The sequence below is a fragment of the Chiloscyllium plagiosum genome, chromosome 13, assembly GCF_004010195.1.
Source record: "Chiloscyllium plagiosum isolate BGI_BamShark_2017 chromosome 13, ASM401019v2, whole genome shotgun sequence".
Lineage (NCBI taxonomy): Eukaryota > Metazoa > Chordata > Chondrichthyes > Orectolobiformes > Hemiscylliidae > Chiloscyllium > Chiloscyllium plagiosum.
Window position 1 is genome coordinate 60108581 of NC_057722.1, and position 20041 is coordinate 60128621.

The window sequence follows — 20041 nt, forward strand, 5'->3', positions numbered from 1 at the left end:
CCAGCTATTTTTACCTAATAGCACTTTTAATTGCAATTCCATTGAACAATTGGCAGAAATTGAAAAAACTTCGAATAGAAAGAAAAACAGAGAGAGAGCAACAGGCTGCTAGTCTTTGCATTCACTGGTCTGTTAACTCTTTGTGTTCTGTGATGAAAGTACCTTTGTTCATTGGTGGTTACTTGTGTTCTTATGTAATCTTTGTTTTCTTATTCCCTAGAACTCGAGATCTGGGAATGTTTTGAATTGGGTCTGCATGTTGGAAATCCATGGTGATTTAAAGCTGCTGTTTGTGTCTTTCATTAGTTTAAATTCTGCATGGTTAATGTTAGTTCATTTTCAAGGACTTTCTACACTGATTTAAGTCTATACTTGCCAGGAGAGGTTCATTGAAAAACATTGGGTTTTAAAGATTGGTTATTTTTTCTTCTTGGGATTTGAATTTATCATGTTTGGAGTCTCATTTTCTGGCCAGTGTGAATTTCCAAATACTATTTTAACATTTAAGGTAATCTTTAATTCCAAATGATACGATCATCTTATTTGCATGTAGCTTGTGATGATTGGAATTTGGGAATGCAGTTCAGAAATGTGAGAACACTGAAGGTGTGGGGGTGACGTTGCACAATATTTGGTTGTTGAAGGACATACAGGGGCACTTGCCCTTGTGAGTGCTATTGTATGCAGGTTGTAACCGTATGTGGAATGACTGTTCTGTACCCCCTATGCAGGTCAGGAAGCTAAGGACCTGTGATGTAGCCATTTGTGAACGGGCAGTGAGCCTAATTTGAGAGAAATTATAGGAAAAAGTGGAAATTATCAATTAAAGAATGGCAAGAAAAAGCAGATCGTGAACAGAGAGATGGCTTACTGGCCAGTTGGAGGAATAATGCATGTGATAGGGGGATAGAGTTACGTGCAGCAGATGGGACTCCCAGGAACTGTAAGAGGTTAAAGGCTGAGTGTAGATGGGCAGACAAAAGGCGACTAAGGAATCCGGGAAAACGGTGTAAAGATGCTGGGCTGAAAAAGACAATCCTTGCTAGACCTGATTTGGCTAATAACCAACAGAACACTGTTGACCCCCTCACAAGTTTCCATTCATGTGATCCCACCCACTAAGGTTCAATCACGAGTTAAATGTTTGGGTGCATTAATTAGTCCTACTGACTGTTCCCTTACACAGAAGCAGATTACCCCCATTTTGCAAACCCCACCCCGTACCTCACCCAAATGGATGAGAGTTTTTGGGGTTGGTCAATTTTTGCAGGCAGTGATTTACAAACATGACAACTTGCACTAAAGGCCTTACTCCTTATTCATCTCCGAATGCTTCCCTGAAATTTCAGTTGTCTGACTTAGCCATGCAGTCATTTCATGCCCTCAAAGACAACTTGGCTGCAGCCCAGGATTACGCTGCTCACTGTATGTCAGACCCTTTCAGTTGTATGTAAGTGTAATAGATAAATGCGCTACTGGTGACAACTCAGCAGCGTGGTGACTGTCGTCGCCCGATGGCCTATTATTCCACTGATTTGGATCCTGTTACCTGTGGTCCCGCTCCATGCACTCAAATCCTAACTGCTGTCCACCTGTTGTTCAGGCAGCTTCTCATCGGGCCCTTCACCAACCCATACATGTGTACACCTCGCGCTCTGTTGTTGCCCTCCTCACGTCTCAGCAGAACCAACACTTCACTCAAGCTCATCTGAGCCATTATAAGATCTCAGTCTTGCAGAACCCTGACCTCTCATTTCGATACTGCTTCACTTTGAATTCTATGTTCCTTGAGCAACCCGCTGATGATCTTCCTGATCCCCCCGCATGACTGTTTCCTTCAGAATCATTTCCTTACTGCACCACGCCTGGAATCGGCTGACCTCACATTTGAAAATCCTGACCTCATATTTTATGTTGAGGGTACTTCCTCTGTTTCCCCAGATGGTGTCCAGTAGTCAGGCTATGCTATTGCAATAGACACTGCAGTTCAGGAGTCTGCAGCTTTTCAGACTCCTGTCTCCACGCAGAAAGCCGAACTTTTTCTCCTCACCAGAGTTTGTCAATTTTATCAGTGGCTGTAATACATTGTTTACATCGATTCAAGATACACATTTGGTGTTGCCCGTGACTTTGGTCTGCTCTGGCAGCAACAAGGCTTCCTTACTTCTATGGGGACTCTCATTTAAAATGCTCTTTGGGTTAAAAATCTCCTTGATGCTATTCTACTTCTTTGTCAATTGGTTGTATTAAATGTACTGTATACAGAAGGGGGGGACACTCCGGTACAAGTAGGCAATGCCTGTGTTGGCTTGGCTGCTCAGGAGGGAACTAATGGGAATCAGGCTCCAAATCAAGTAGCTACTTCAGGGACAAAGGGCATGCCAGTGCAAACTGCAATTCAAAGTTTACAGAGGATGCCTCTGAAACTGAGCGTGCACTTTGGAAGTCAATGGGGTGTTCACACTCCTCAACATGAGACCTCTGGCAAACACTGGTCGGTCAAGATTCTATTCCTGATTCTTTGTTACCAGTGCTTATTGATTACTTGCATTCTTGTATTCACCTTGACAAGGATGGAATGGTACAGCTACTTTTAAAAAACCTGGTGGCACCCGGATTTGAATATAGCAGCCCAAATGCGGCTAGATCGACGCCTTTATTTGCATGAAAAATAACAAGGCTAAATGTATTAAGTGCCCTTCTGGGACTACCCCACTGCCAGATGGGCCTTTGCTTGTATACAGCTTGATTTTATTGAATGACCTCAGGTAAAATGTTATAAATACTGTTTAGTGATGACAGATGTATTTAGCAAAAGGACTGAAGTCTTCCCTACCACTAATTGTACAGCACAAATGCTGGTGAAAATATTGTTTGACTGAAGTTACTCCCCACTTTGGGTTACCTAAAACGATAAGTTCAGACAATGAAAACGAACCTTGCAGCTCAGCAAGCAAACCGACTTCCAGAATGCACCACATTTTGTGGCTCGTATCAATACTGAATTATGTGAATCACTTTTAATTAAACAGCAATTGCCCTACATGTATCGCCCACAGGCAGCAGGGATTATGGAATGGGCCAACGGTACCGTAAATGAAAAATTATCTAAATTAGTCAAAGAAACAAGGTTACATTGGCTCAAAGTTTTGCCCTTACCACATTTTCACATGCGAGTGACTCCGTGTTCACGGACTGAACAATCAGCTGCAGAGATCATTTATAGTTGGCCAATGAGGACTTTGTCGGATGTTCATACTGAACCCCTAAAGGGCATAGATCTCCATGTGATGGGAGAGCAAATGCAGAATTACCTAAAACAGTTAACTCTTTCTCTGAAGTTTCTTCATTTGCAGGTCAGACAATCGCATTGCCCAGCTAAGGAAAATACGATTGCCTTCCAATATCTATAAGTAAACCCAGGTGATTACGTGATAGTCAAGAATCGGGAAAGAAACAAACTAGGACACCGCTGGAGTGGGCCCTTTCGAGTCCTACTGACAACACCAACCTCAGTCAAAATTGAAGGATGTTCCAATTGGGTTCATCTATCTTATTGGAAGAAGATTACTCTTCAACCGGTCAACAACACAGCAGAATATCATTTTGGTACTCTTTGGATTTTTTGAATTCTTTGATGTAAGTGAACATTTGACATTAACAAACCATCCTACTCAGGAACTGCATGCAAACACCTATTTACATATGTCATATATGTTTGCTGATAAATTGATGGTTAAGTGTTGGTTTTGTACCCATTTCCCCATCCATTCAAGGCAAGGTATACCTCTTCAGCCCCCCCCTTTCTATATATCAGAAACAGTTGAGTGGATGTTACGACGGAATCACTCAGGGCTTACTGGAGAAATGAGAATATGGGAATCAGCAGGTTAAGAACTTACTACATTTTCATCATGGTATCAGCCCGCATATAATCACAACTCAGTTCCTTCTTCCCTTACAGTCCATTCGAATAACACTATATGGTCCCTATGCTTTAGAAACTTAGGACAATGAATGCTAATGGGGAAAAGTGAATGTAATCTCACATTTGACTGGCAAGGCCCAGTAATCAATATTTCAAGAAATAGGATGTTTAATTGTGATTGGTCCAGGATATGGAATATTACACCTGATATTCCATGGCCCTTGTCCACCATGCAATACTGGATGACATTGGCTGATGATTTTACAGCTTATAATGGCACATACTTTATAAATGGCACCAAAGTGTACCCATGGCTTCCTACCAATTGGAATCCTGTTATCTGGGTTATGTTGTACCCTACGTGCATCACCTGACCTCCCTTAAGCACTGCCGTCCACAAATTGTGAGAGCCATTACTGGGCTAGACCAGTTCCTCATGTTGTACTTTCCATTGTATGGAATGGGGCGAATATCCAATGAATTGTTTCACATGGCGTCAGCACTGGAACACCTGGCAAATGAGACAGCTTAGAAGCCAAGGCAACTGAACAAGCACTGACTGAGGTCTCAGCTGAGCTACCAGCTATCCGGACCATGGCATTGCAGAATCAACTGGCTTTGCAATATCTGCTAGCCTCATAAGGGGTAACATGTGCTGTTGTGGGTCAGGAGTGCTGTATTTACATTCCAGATACCTCTGAAAATATTACCAACCTCGTTGAACATATTAAGCAACATGCTGATCACATACAAGTCATTGGCAACGAACTCCATGATTACAACCCACCGAATTGATTGGGTTGTTTGGGTCACAGAATGTTTGATTGGATCTTTAAAGCTCGTAGGAATAGGATTACTTGTTTGCTTGTGCCAATGCATTTTAAAGTAGATTTTCAATGTGCCCATATAACTGACTTGTCATATCATGACCAATGCGGAAAATGTGGCATTGTAGGGAGCATTTAACATTGCATGATGGGAAAAATTGACAGCTCTCGAATTATAGATCAGTACATTAAACAGGACTGTGGCAAAAGTTCAGAAACGGCTTTCAAGGCCAGGCTGAATGTAAAAAAAATTGACAAGCTTGACAACTTCAGTAATCTTCTGAACTGCTCCTTGTATATTTTGAACTGCAGATTTAAATGACGCAAATGATTAATGTTTTGAAAAATCAATAAGGCGTAGGTTCAGTGCTACTGATGATATACATTTCATGATAATCTGTAATTTCTCAGCATATCCTGGAGTATATAATGTTACTGTTTTCTTTGTAAAGGCACGAAGAACTTGGAGAGTGCTGGGATCCTTTGGTTTCTCCCTCTCTTATGTTTTCTTTAGCCAAAAAACTGTATGTTTCTTTTAATAAAGGCTGAACATTTTTCAGTTCAAGATTGTTTTTGAATCCTTGTCTAAAGTTTTGAGTTTGCTCTCAAAGGTCCCTGCTAATTAACATCCGATTCAACAGATAAGCCATGCTGAATTACTCATTGTGTTCAGGGATTTGTAAGTTAAGTGCATTAACCATGGGATATGCAGGATTACAGGAGTAGAGTAGGGGAATAGGGATGGGTCTGTTTGGGATGCTCTTTGGAATGTTGGTGTGGACATGTTGGGGCAAATGGCCTGTTTCCATTATGTGGCAATTCTACTCTATTCAATTTCATACCATTTTATTCTTGTCAAATTCAGTGTCTCAAAAGGAGACAGTCCATAGCGTCACAGAATCAGAGAGATGTACAATGTGGAAACAGACCCTTCAGTCCAACTCGGCCATGCCAACCAGATATTCTAAACTAATCTTGTGCTATTTTCCAGCACTTGGCCAATATCCCTCCAAACCCTTTCTATTGATGTACTCACCCAGAAGCCTTCCAATATTGTAAATTATGCCAGCCTCCACCACTTCCTCTGGCAGCTCATTCCATACACGCACCACACTCTGTGTGAAAAAGTTGTCCCTTAGGTTCCTTTTAAATTCTTCCCTTCTCACCTAAACCTATGCCTCCTAGTTCTAGACTCTGCCACCCCAGGGAAAATACCTTAACTATTTACCCTATCCATGCCCCTCATGTTCATCTCTTCTTGCTGCTCGTATAGCTGTGTTACTAATTATAGTTTGACGTTAAAGTTAACCATGCATTTAATGGCATCTGCTCGTGCAATGTGAATAATTCCAGTGACACCACCAGGAATGGATCATTCAGGTCAGAGGATCAGTACTTGGGTGATGATCTGCCTTTGATGTCCACGGTAACAACTTGAGCTGTTCCACGTGTTCCCCCCATGGAACAAATGACCCTGTGCTAATGGGAGTGCTTTGTGATGTAGCAACCCATTGGTTTTGTTCAGCAGGTTTTCCTGATGGCTAACAGGACATCCAATATATATCAGCACAGTCATCACAAATGTTTAACAATCAGAGTTAAATCACTCAAAGCATGTTAAAGCTATGCCATTGGTATGGACATGACTTATCAATCAACCTGCTTGAGGAAAAGCTGATCGAGGTTGGTGTTTTTTTGATAAGGAATAGCATTACAGCTGTACTGAGGGAGAATATTCCTGGAAATATATCCAGGGAAGTTATTTGGGTGGAACTGAGAAAAAGAAAGGGATGATCACCTTATTGGGATTGTACTATAGATCACCTAATAGTCAGCAGGAAATTGAGTAACAGATTTGTAAGGAGATCTCAGCTATATGTAAGAATAATAAGGTGGTTATGGTAGGGGATTTTAACTTTCCAAACATAGACTGGGACTGCCATAGTGTTATGGGTTTAGATGGAGAGGAATTTGTTAAGAATGTAGAAGAAAATTTTCTGATCCAGTGTGTGGATGTACCTACTAGAGAAGGTGCAAAACTTGACCTGCTCTTGGGAAATAAGGCAGAGCAGATGACTGAGGTGTCAGTGGGGGAGAAGTTTGTGGCCAGTGACCATAATTATATTGGTTTAAAATAGTGATGGAAAAAGACTGACGTGATCTAAAAGTTGAAGTTTTAAATTCGAGAAAGGCCAATTTTGACGATATTAGGCAAGAACTTTCAAAAGCTGATTGGGTGCAGATGTTCGCAGGTAAAGGAATGGCTGGAAAATGGGAAGCCTTCAGAAATGAGATAACAAGAGTCCAGAGACGGTATATTCCTGTTGGGTTGAAAAAAAAGGCTGGTTGGTATCGAGAATGCTGGATGACAAAAGGAACTGAGCATTTGGTTAAGAAAAAGAAGGAAGCATATGTCAGGTACAGACAGAATAGATCGAGTGAATCCTTAGAAGAGTATAAAAGCAGTATATTTAAGAGGGAAATCAGGAGGGCGAAAAGGGGACATGAGAGAGCTTTGGCAAATAGAGTTAAGGAGAATCCTAAGGGTTTTTAACAAACACCTTAAGGACAAAAGGGTAACTACAGAGAGAAGAGGGCCCGTCAAAGATCAGCAAGGTGGCCTTTGTGTGGAGCTGCAGAAGATGAGCGAGATACTAAACGAGCATTTTGCATCAGTATTTACTGTGGAAAAAGGACATGGAACATACAGAATATTGGGAAATAGATGGTGACATCTGGAAAAATGTTCATATTACAGAGGAGGAAGTGCAGGATGTCTTGAAACACATAAAATGCCCAGGATCTGATCAGGTGGACCCTAGAACTCTGCGGGAATCTAGGGAAGTGATTGCTGGGCCTCTTGCTGAGATATTTAAATCATCGATAGTCTAAGGTGAGGTGCCGGAAGACTAGAAGTTGACTAATGTGGTGCCACTATTCAAAAAAGGTGGTAAGGACAAGCCAGGGAACTATAGACCGGTGAGCCTGACGTCGGTGGTGGGGAAATTGTTGGAGGGAATCCTGAGGGACAGGATGTACATGTATTTGGAAAGGCAAAGGCTGATAAGGGATAGCCAACATGGCTTTGTGCCTGGGAAATCATGTCTTACAAATAGGGTGGCATGGTGGCTCAAAGGTTAGCACTGTTGCCTCAGAATGCCAGGAACCCACATTCAATTCTAGCCTTGGGTGACTGTCAGTGTGGAGTTTGCACATCCTCCTTGTGTCTGCATGAGTTTCCTCTGGGTGCTCCAGTTTCCTCCCACAGTCTAAAGATATGCAGGTCAGGTGAATTGACCATACTAAATTGCCATAGTGTTAGGTCGATTAGTCAAATGTAAGGGGATAGGTCTGGGTGGTTGCTCTTCGGAGGGTTGGTGTAGACTTCTTGGGCCGAATGGCCTGTTTCCAGACTGGACGGAATCTAAACTTGACTGAGTTTTTTCAAGAAATAACAAAGAAGATTGATGAGGGCAGAGTGGTAGACGTGACCTACATGGAATTCAATAAGGCATTCGACAAGGTTTCCCATGGGAAACTGGTTAGCAAGGTTAGATCTCAAGGAATACAGGGAGAACAGCCATTTGGATACAAAACTGACTCAAAGGTAGAAAACAGAGGGTGGCGGTTTAGGGTTGTTTTTCAGACTGGAGGCCTGTGATCGCTGCTGGATCCTCTACTTTTCATCATTTATATAAATGATTTGGCTGTAAGCTTAAGAGGTATAATCAGTAAGTTTGCAGATGACACCAAAATTGGGGGTTTAGTGGACAAGAGAAGAAGGTTACCTCAGGTTACAATGGGATCTTGATCAGATAAGCCAATGGGCTGAGAAGTGACAGATGGAGTTTTATTTAGAGAAATGTGAGGTGCTGCATTTTGGGAAAGCAAACCTTAGCAGGACTTATACACTTAATGGTAAGGTCCTAGGGAGTGTTGCTGAACAAAGAGACCTTGGAGTGCAGGTTCATAGCTCCTTGAAAGTGCAGTCGCAGGTAGATAGGATAGTGAAGGAGGCGTTTGGTATGCTTTCCTTTATTGGTCAGAGTATTGAGTACAGGAGTTGGCAGGTCATGTTGCAGCTGTACAGAACATTAGTTAGGCCAGTTTTGGAATATTGCATACAATTCTGGTCTCCTTACTATCGGAATGATGTTGTGAAATGTGAAAGGGTTCAGAAAAGATTTACAAGGATGTTGCCAAGGTTGGAGGATTTGTGTGATGGGGAGAGGTTGAATAGGCTAGGGCTGTTTTCCCTGGAGCATCGGAGTTTGATAAAATCATGAGAGGCATGGATAGGGTATAAAAAGTTAAAAATCACACAACACCAGGTTATAGTTTAACTTTGTACACCCCCGTCCAACACCAGCATCTCTAAATCATGGATAGGGTAAATAGACAAGGTCTTTTCCCTGGGGTGGGGGAGACCAGAACTCGAGAACATTAGACTTAGGGCAAGAAGGGAAAGATATAAGAGAGACCTAAGGGGCAACTTTTTCATGCAGAAGGTGGTGCATGGTTGGAATGAGCTACCAGAGGAAGTGGTGGAGGCGAGTACAATTGCAACATTTTAAAAGACATCTGGATGGGTAAATGAATAGGAAAGGTTTGGAGAAATATATGCAAGGTGCTGACAAGGTGGGACTAGATTGAGTTGGGACATCTGGTCGGCATGGACCAATTTGACCAAAGGGTCTGTTTGCATGCTGTACGTCTCTATGAATATATGACTGCGATTTTTGTTGCAGCTCAAACTGAGACAATTAGAAAGGCTGCGTAAAGCAAACAATTGACCTGTCACTGATGGATCAGTTTAACCGCAGTGATGCTTTCAGCTATCCAGCAACAATAGTTTTCTCATGCAGCTTTATTTCATCTTGTCTCAAAAACTCCAAATGTAATGTTTTTGGGTAACCATTATCAGCAATATTATCAGTACTTCAGATGACAATACTTGTTCAACACTTAATAGTCAACACTTGTTGTTTCTGTGCAGCATTCTGGAATTATTATGATAAGTTGATGTTTCAAATTGAAATTGAATCCTTTATGTTCCAGTCAAAAATGCTGCACCTAGATAGAGATGAGTGTGTCAAATAGTCTCGTACAAAATGTCTTATTTAATAATTTGTGTTCTTATTTCAGAAATCTTTCTAAATTTGTGTGGATAGTTTTGCAAAGATTTGATCTTTGGTTATTGAAGCACACAATTACCTCTGATTGTCAAAGCAGTATTTATTGATAATTTGATATAACTCAATAATGATCTCAAATTTATTTTACATGCACTTGGCAACATCGAAACCAACTTAAATGCAATGCCTTTATTTTCATTGGATGACAACTGCTGAATTGGTTGAATGATTGAAACATATTACAGGTTCTGAGATACTATATTTGTCTTTTACAAAAGCCAGATTTGTCAATTTCTCTTAACTTTTAGAATTGGTTGCATTTCAAGGTTACAGCTATTATTGATAATTCAATTTTAAAAATTAATTTTAGACATTTTTAATAATAATGTTGGCTTGTTTGCTTCCCTTTATTTGTTATATCCTCTATAGTTTGGATGGAATTGCAGTTCCATGACTTGCCTTTTTTTTCTATGTTTGTTGTTCATTCAACATCAGTCTATAAGAATTGTTGCAATTCATTAGCTGCAACTGAAAATATTGATGTACAGATTAATGTTTTCCCTACAAAAAGCTATTTTCCCCAGATATGTTATAAATTAAATGAAACTTTTGGGTGTGTGAAATACAGTCTCCTTTCAGGAATTAATTATCAATAAAAATCTCTCCTTTAACAGTTCAATTTCATATTTGTTCACAGTTTTGAGAAAATAACAATTCATATGTCTACATATTGCAAGATGAAAAGTTTGCAGCGTACAACTGAATTAGATTTTGTTTGCTCAGGAGAGAGGATAATGCCTCATTCACTGTTTCATTAAACTATTTTACAACAGTTTTCAATCATCATTACAATATCATAACATATTTAGTAATTCACATATGCACAATAAGATAGAGGAAGGTGTTCATGACTAAACCTTTCCAAATCAAATTATCAAAGCATAAAAAAGTACTAACATGTAGAATTTGTACTACAATAAAGTCAAATTCACACTAAACCTAGAATGATTTTTTATTTTGTTCTGAATATAAAGGTTGTCCTGATTTACCATTCTCCACATGGTAAATTAATTACTAGGAATCTCACAAACTTTCCATGGAGCTTAGCCAACTGTAATAATTGCTGAATTGGTTGGATACAACTTGTGAATTTCAACACCAATATTTGTGCCAAGTCATTGTCGAAAAATAGGTAACTGTAACATACTTTGTTGTAAATGTCGTCCTCAATTACACTTTTGCTCAGATGAAAGTCCTCACAACTCCATCTCAAATTATTGAATTTCATCATATTCCCTTTCAAGTTCAGCATCAGATGGAGGAAACAAATCTAATTAAAAAAAGGAAAACAGGCTGGCATAATAAACTTATTACACTCGACTTAGGCCCAAGTGTTTTCAAACAGCCACTCCAAACGATAATGTAACAAATTGCTTTACCATTAATTATTACTATAATTCTACATCTCTTTTCAGCCACGACTCACTCAAAAAAGTGTTAGAAGTGGTTTAAATCGATAGACCTATTTACTATGTATTCTTGTTCCCAATGAAAAGTCCAGCAAGTTGCGCAGAGTCAGGAGAGAGAGTTCACATCAGGGTAAGAAATATCCGGAGTGAATATATACTTTGAGGAGTTTGGAGGCAGCACAGGAATTCAGTGTAGAGGGGGAAGGGATGTTGATTGCTTGCTTTTTTTTCATAGTTTGTAATAGGTTGATGCTGAGGACGGGGGTCCAGCAGACCAGCATGAGTGGCATCACAGGAAAATTATAAATTCATTGATTGGTAACAGCTATGTATTTCACTATTATAAGGTTACTTTCAGATTTAAGATAAATGGGAGAAATATTTAGAGGTTACGAACTAAAAGACTTGAAAGAATTTTTTTTAAAAGCATTAATTAAAAACTAATTGAATAAAACAGAGATGCAGGGTCAGGCCGTGAGTTGTACCTGCATGATGTGGGAGCTGATAGACCCCATTTTGATTTGCAAGTGAACACATTTGGAACGAGTGTTGGTTACTTGAGGAAATGCAGCTCAGAGTTGATGAGCTGAAGTCTGAACTTTGAACACTATAACACATCAGAGAGGGGGAAAGTTACCTGAACACTTTCAGGAGGCAGTCACAACCATGAGAATTCGGTCAATGGTCAGGAACAGGAGGGTGTGACTATAAATAAGGGTGCTGAAGGGATCTAGGAGGTAGCGCTGAAGGAGCATCAACCCTTGAGCCTATCTAACAGCTTTGAGATTCTTTCGTCCTGTATGGATAAGAGCTAGGTCTGCAGGGAGGATAGGCAAAGTGACTATAGCATCATGGTACCCAGAGCCATTCAAGAGGGGATCAAAAGAGAAATATATTTCTAATCCGGGATGGTATTGTCAGTGGAATAGTCAATGTTCTCTGTTGCCAGGACCAAGAGTCCTGAAGATTGTGTTTCCTGCCAGATGAACAGGTTCAAGATATCTCATCTGGGCTGGAGAGGAACTTGGCTTGGCAGGGAAAAGATCCAGCTATTGTAGGCAATAACATACTGAAAAAGAAAGAGATTTTGCCGAGGGAATATGAGTATCTCAGAGTGAGATTAATAGCAGAACCATAAAAGGTAATAATTCCTGGATTCTTAATTGAACCATGAATAAATTGGCAATGGGTCAACCAGGTTAAACAGGTAAACATGTGGCTCAAAAATTAGTGTCAAATTCATTAGATATTGGCACAGTACTTGTGAAGGAGGATACTGTTCTAATGAGACAGACTCCACTGGAATCATGCAGGGACCAGATCCAGGTGAAATACATAATGAGGGCTGTGGATAAGTCTTTAAACAAAGTATTGGTGCAGGGAACAGAAATTATGGAAAATTTTAAAAGAGGGATGGGGAGGCTCTGAAGAAAATTATTAAAGTTTTCAGAATTGTACTTGTTCAGGATTTAGATTCACGCACAGTAGATAAGGGGACAGTCATAGAATAGGCAAAAATGAGGACCTCAAATGCTGGAGATCAGATTCAAGAGTCAGGATTCCTGCCCGAAACGTCAATTTTCTAGCTCCTCAGATGCTGTCTGACCTGCTGTGATTTACTAGCACCACTCTAATCTTGACAGTCATAGAATCCCTACAGTGTAGAAACAGGCCACTTGGCCCCGAAAGTCCACACCAACCCACTGAATACCATCACACCCAGAACCATTATCCCTGGAACCCTGCATGTCCCATGGCTAACCCACCTAGCCTGAGCTGGAATTGAACCTGGATCCCCGGCACTGTGAGGCATCAATGGTAACCATTGAGCCACCATGCTGGCCCGAAGTCCTGTGCTGCCCCAGTCAATGTGAGACTCAGGAGGTTACTCTTAATTGTGCATGGTATATGAAAGGAGGTAAATGAGCTTGTAATATAGATTGATATTGGCCAGTACGAAGTTGTCACTATTACAGAGATATTGTAGCAAGGAGATTTTGGCTGGGAACTAAATATCCAAGGATAAGAGTCCTATTAAAGTGACAGGAAGATAGGCAGAGGGGATGGAGTATTCTTGTTCATAAGAAATGAAATTAAATTGATAGCCAGAAATGATAGAGTTGGAAAGCCTAGAATCTGCGTGGGCAGAGTTGAGGAACTACAAAAGAGAAAAAGACTCTGATGGGAGGTATACATAGTCCCCATAGCAGTCCTCAGGATATGTGGCAGAAAGTAAATCAGGAGTTAAAAAAGACATATTATCATAACCATAGGGGAGCTTCAATATGCAGGTGGACTACAAAAAATCCAAAGAAAACAAATTCCTGGAATGTCTACAAGGTGTTTTGTTTTCAGAGCAGCTTGTGGTAGACCCCATTAAGGAAGAGGCAATTCTACATTTGATGATGTGTTATGAGCTTAAGGTGATAGAACTCCTCAGGGAAGCAGTAATCATGATAGAATTCATGCTGCAGTTTAAGGGAGAAGGTGGAATTAGATGTAACTGTATTATAATTAATTGATGGTAACTTCAAAGACATGAGGGAGGAATTAGCCAGAGTGTTTGGAAAGGGCACCTGACAGAGACGATGGTTGAACAGCAATGATAGGAGTTTCTAGGGCCAAGGAAGAAGAAACATACTAAAAGAGGAGGACAAGGCAACCATCACCGACATGGGAAGTCATGGACAGTGTTTAAAAAAAGCATACAATGTGGTGAAAAATGTGGGAAGCTTTTAAAACCACCATTGATAACTGAAAAGCAATAAGTGGATAGAAAATGAAATGAGGGTAAGATAGCCAGTAATATAAAAGAAGAATGCATGAGGTTTTTAAGATGTATGAAAGTGAGATGGAATCAATAGTGGACACAGGACTGCTAGAAAATGAGGCTGGAAAAGTATTTTTGGGGAGCAAAGAAAACGCAGATGAACTGTGGAAGACACCAGCAGCATACTATAATTTCAAAAGAGTTTGGGGGTAGAAGTGAGTGAAGTGGCTATCATTAAGAAGGTGTATAAATCCCTGTACTGGATGTATTTCACCTCAGAGCAGCAAAGTAGATGGCTGAGGAGATCGTAGAGGCATTGGTCGTACTTCCTTTTTAAGGTATTCCTTTCTTTTATGTCAGTCTTTGTCCGGGGTGGGGATAGAATAGTGTGTTATAGGTCATTAATTTGGCCTAACTTGGATATGTATATCACATTTATATCATTAATTGCCATTATGATATTATTCAGTGAACCTCTGAATGTAAACATATAACCCGAAAGGTCTGCAGTCTTGAATTTAAAGGTTATCACATGCATAAATATTAAAAATAATTACCTGGCCCTGCACCAATGTCCTGAGCTTTAATCTCTTCATAAACTGGGTCAAAATTTCTGTTTTTGTTGGCTGTAGAATGAAGAATGTCAGATTATAGATGAGCAAATGTCTAATGCTAATAGAAAAACAGAAATTGCTGGTGAAACTCAGCAGGTGTCAAAGCATTTGTGAGGAGAAAGTAGAGTTAGAGTTAATATTTCAAGTCTGGTGATGCTTTTTCAGAATTACCCAGCCCTAGTTGTCCTTAACAAATTAATGGTGAGCTGCCTTCTTGAACCAGTGCAATCCAAGTGCTATAGGTAGACTTTCAATGAGTTAAAAAGGGAATTCCAGGATTTTGACCCATTGGTAGTGAAGAAACAGCGATATATTTCCAAATCAGGAAGGTGAGTGGCTTTGAGGGTACCTGCAGTTGGTGTTATTTCGATATAACAGCTGCCCATATCCTTTGAGATGGAAGTGATTGTGGATTTGGAAGGTGCTGTCAAAGGATCTTTGTTTAATTTCTGCAGCATTTCTTTTCAATGGCACAGACTGCTGCTACTAAATGTCAGTGTTGGAGAGATTGAATATTTGTGGATGTTATGCCAATCAATTAGGCTGCTGTTTGTCCTGGATAATGACAAGCTTCTTGAGTGCTATTTGAGCTGCACTCATCCAGGCACATGGGAAGCATTTTATCATGCTTCTCACTTGTACTTGCAGATGATGGACATGTTTTAGGGAGTCAGGAGGTGGTTACTTGTTGCAGTATTCTTAGCATCTGATATATGTTTCAACCCACTGCATTTATATGGCAATTTTATTTCAGTTTATGGCCAGTAGTTTCTCCCGGATGTTGGTATTAAGGGATACATTGATAGCAATGCCTTTGAATGTCAAGGGACAGTGTTTAGATTGTTTCTTATTGGAGATGGTCATTGCCCGGCATTTGTGTGCAATGAATGTTACTTGCCACTTCTCAGCCCAAGCCTGGATATTGGCCAAGACTTGCTTCATTTGTATATGGGCTGCTGCAGTATCTGAACAGATATGAATTGTGTAATAGTTATTGAACATCTCCACTTCTAACATATTGATGGAGAGGAAATCATTGATGAAGCATATGAATTAGTTGGGCCCAGACTGCACCCTGAGGAACTCCTGTAGAAATTTCCTGGAGCCGAGATGATTTGCATTCCAAAAACCACAAACATTTTTGTGTTTTTCTGCCTCCAAGCAGCAGAGTCTTCCCCCAATTCCCATTATTGCTAGGGCTCCTTGATACTGCACTGAGCTTAATGTGGCCTTGATTTCAAGGGCTGTCACTGTCACCCCACCTCTGGAATTCAGCTCTTTTGTCCATGTATAAACCAAGGCAATGATGAGGTCAGGAGTGGAGTGGCCATTACAAGAACCATAGTGGGTATCTTTGAGCAAGTGTTAGCACTGTTAAAGATACCTTTCATCACTTTAATAATGTTTCCTTTTCACCCATGCTCACACCACATTTTCCGAACCAGTTTACTCTCTGAATGAAAGCAGTTCTCAAGTTCCCTCAACTCTTCTGCAAATGATTTAAATTCTATGCCTCCTGGCTGTTGAATTTTCATCCGAATGAGATAGGTTCCCCATCCACTCTATTCCAGACTTCATTATCATGTACGTATTGATTGGATTTCCTTTAGATCTCATCCATTCAAAAAAGAAGTCTTGACCCAAACATGCCATAATCTTTCCTCAAGGACAAAAAATTGTCAATCACAGCAAGTTCATGGTATATCACCTCTGTAATTTCTTGTGTGCGATCACATTGTAAACTTTAAGAATCGCAGAACAATAAATGAGCAACAATCAGATTCTCCATTTATGGGGCAGCAATATTAATGGGAAATTAACCAACCTTTCTGGAAGCTTCTCTGTAATTCTGCAGCCAAAGCAAGTGAGACAGCAATCAAAAGAATAACAAGAATGGAAGGGATGATGAAAGTAGGGGGGCTTTCCTGGTTGAAAGGTGCTATGAGTTTCTGCTGGCCTGTAAGAAAGTAATAATAATTATTAATGAAAGAATGATAATGACACAGGGAAATTCTGCCTCACACATTTCCTTGTGATTGATTGAATTGAAATATTTTGTTGATTTAATTGAGCATTACCTGACCAGAGCTATGTTATTCTCTTTCTCATTACAATTACCTTAAAATAACAACTTAGTTATGATTCAGCAAGGACACATAATCTCAATCTTTCCCTTTCCAACCTTTGTACAGCTGTCAATCTCACCCTGGTGTACAGCGCAATTGTACTGACGATATACAAATGTTTCAGTTGTGGGAAGATAATGGGCTATAGCATGAATAATGTAAACATGTAATGTCAATGTATGAAGGAGTAAACATATATTCAAGTTTAATAATGGTTTCAAGATAGTTAGCAAAGTAAATATTGCAGAAAGGAAAGTAACCTGCAAGTGGACATTGGCAGAGTAACTGAATTAGTAGAATGGTGGCAAGTAGAGCTCAGATTGGGATCGTTTTAAGTGATACACTTTGGACTGAAGTTTGAGGGAACAGAGTACTTTCTAAATTAAGAGATGCTGTCAATGGTGAAAGAATTATATTCAGTCATGACCAAAAGACCAGAGTTTAGAATGCAGGGATAGGGTGAGTGAAATAATGGAGAGTTTTAAAGGGAAGAATGTGAATGGTAAATAGTTCACTTTCAAAAACACTTACCAGAACATATCACATTGACATCCTCTTTATGATCACAGTCGTGATCGCCCATAGCTGACAATTGGCAGTCCCACAGGAATAATTCAGTTCCTTTGCATTTAACCTCATCCATCCAAATTGTGCCATTACCTTGGTCGAATATCATTCCTCCCACAGTCCAAATTGGGCCACCACAATTTAATTGCTGACAGACAACAGCAGCATCCTGTTTATCCCAGGAATCATCACAAACTGTTCCCCATGTACCGCTGAAGAATATTTCAACTCTTCCGGAACAATTATCAAATCCTGCAGTTAGCCGTAACTCTACAGAAACAAAATATGAATAAGAACTTGGGGTATCAACATGCAGATTGATAAAATTATTTTATTTGCCCTGTTCCAAATTCCAACACACATGCTACTGTTTGATGCCATTTAGATTAAAGTTTCTGGAAACAGAAACTGAATTTGAATAACCAAATAAATATTGTGGTGACAAGAGAAGTCAAGAGAATGACATTCTGTGGCAAAATAACTCACCTTCAGTTTCCTCATCACTTGACCACCACTTACAAGGCACAAATCAGAAGTGTGGTAAATTACTCTCCATTTGCCTGGAGGACTACAGTTCTACTTGCACACAAGAAGCATTACAGTAATAATAAATAAATGCCAGTCTAAACAGTGACTTCCACTCAACATGAACAAAAATACAAAAAATTGATAGTGGTATGTATCACCAAAAGATTCAGTAACACTCTGAGGCTCATTCAGCAGCAACTTCCAAATTCACAACCTCTCTCACCTCATCAGAGAAGGATGCCAGGTGCAGGCTAACACCACAACTTGCAAGTTATTATCCTGTCTTGGACCTCTTTCAGTTTTGCTCAATAAATATCACATAATTCCCTCTATGCGAGCACCACGGGTGTCCCTTATTCCACAGGACAGTGTGATTCAAGAAAGCAGATCACAGCAACCATCTCAAGTACAATTAAGGATCAATAATAAATGCTGCAATTAATAGCAGCACCCACATTTAATGGATGATTAAAACAAACTCACAGATCTGGGCTAATTCACTGCAATTAATAAAACTAAATTGTTTTTCCAATGCATATCATGGAAGATAATTGTTCACTGTTAAAAATGGTTAATGAGAGTGTTTAAAATATAGAAGTGTCAGCAAATTAATTTTAATTAGGCCCACTGACTGCAATTAAAAGCCTGACATAAAGCTATGTGCAATTGTTATGCTGAATGTGCCAGAATGCATAATGTTGAATAGTTCCTAAGAGGGAACAATGTGTTGAATTCTAATTTGAAATTCTGTGTGGCTACAGTCTGACAGGTAATGCTGCGCTGCCTGGATCAGACTCATGAAGCTCTTTTGTCCCCCCAATATTTAGTCAATGGATAATTCCTTCAAGGCTTTCCATTCATTAGCAAAACTGAATTACCAAGTGTGCCTTGATATATTGCTGTTGCTACACTCAATGTAATCAGTCCTGGCAAAGATAACAATAGCTGGAACTAAGGTAATCGTGCACTGCACTTAACCTGAATCAAGACCACTCATGACTGTATGTAAAATAATTGGGCACTTAACACTATCAATAGCACTCTACGCTGTATGCAAAACAATATATTTCGTAGCACAAAAGTCAAGATGATGGACACACTTCAAAGAACCACTTCACAGTTTTTCCTTTGTTAATTTCTTAAAAATTCAATACCTATCATACAGCATATATTAATATCCATACTAATAATTACCTAAATGTTCTGGAACAGGTCGGATTTCACTTTTCTTTGAATCCCTCTGATTGTGTATTTTCCTTGGACTTAGTTCTAAAATAAAACTACATCTATTACTTCAACAACAACTTATACAGCAATGCCCCTTTGTACTTCTTGAGGGCCATCATAAAATTAAACTTATCACAGAGGCACACAGAGTGATATTGAATCAGATAATAAAAAGTTTATCAAAGAGGTGCGTTTTAATGTTAATGTAAAAGAGAAAACAATGTAAAGAAACAGATGCATGTTAAGGCGAGGGTTATGATTTGAGATCATGTCTACTGAATGGAGCCCCAAAATTGTGGATCATTTATAACTGGAAATGCAGAAGAAGCAAGAATCAGTGGAAATCAGATATACTGTAGAATTGTGGGACTTTGACACAACAAAAGCAAAGAGAAGTAATGCTATGTAGAGACTTACAAATGAGGATGAGAATTTAAAACTCAATTTGCTGCTGAACCAGGTGTCCATGTTGGTCAGAGAGCAAAAGGATGATGTGATCATGAACAACAGAAATTTGAATGAACTTAAATTTACGAGTGATAGAAACATTTGAATATTCACAAATTATTTCAACTGAAATGGGGTCCATTTGCCGTTCTTGCCTGAACAGATGACTCCAACATCCTCCTGATGATTACAATTATGTTTGCCCCATGGTGAAGATGCACATTGCCACAGGAGTGTATCATGTGAACGACAATTCACATCATCGAGCCAGATCTGTCCAGAACCACTTCCAAATGTAACAGGAGGCTCCACAGATTGGGCAGAGCCACAGCTGAGCTGTTTACAAACAACTTCCGCTTCCTCCATTTCAAAGGAATCTGCACAAACAGTCCCCCAGGTTCCA

General features: G+C 39.7%; 1 protein-coding gene across 1 annotated transcript in view; it reads right to left on the reverse strand.

Annotated features, from left to right (window-relative positions):
- LOC122555635 (deleted in malignant brain tumors 1 protein-like) overlaps positions 1 to 20041 on the reverse strand; it is a 122536-nt gene that overhangs the window by 57546 nt on the left and 44949 nt on the right. The window contains exons 9-13 of the mRNA XM_043701633.1: positions 19159 to 19233; positions 17401 to 17706; positions 16569 to 16700; positions 14687 to 14755; positions 11169 to 11220 (exon numbers count right to left, since the gene is read on the reverse strand). Of these exons, the coding sequence (XP_043557568.1) occupies positions 11169 to 11220; positions 14687 to 14755; positions 16569 to 16700; positions 17401 to 17706; positions 19159 to 19233 (634 nt within the window). The remainder of the gene's footprint in view (positions 1 to 11168; positions 11221 to 14686; positions 14756 to 16568; positions 16701 to 17400; positions 17707 to 19158; positions 19234 to 20041) is intronic.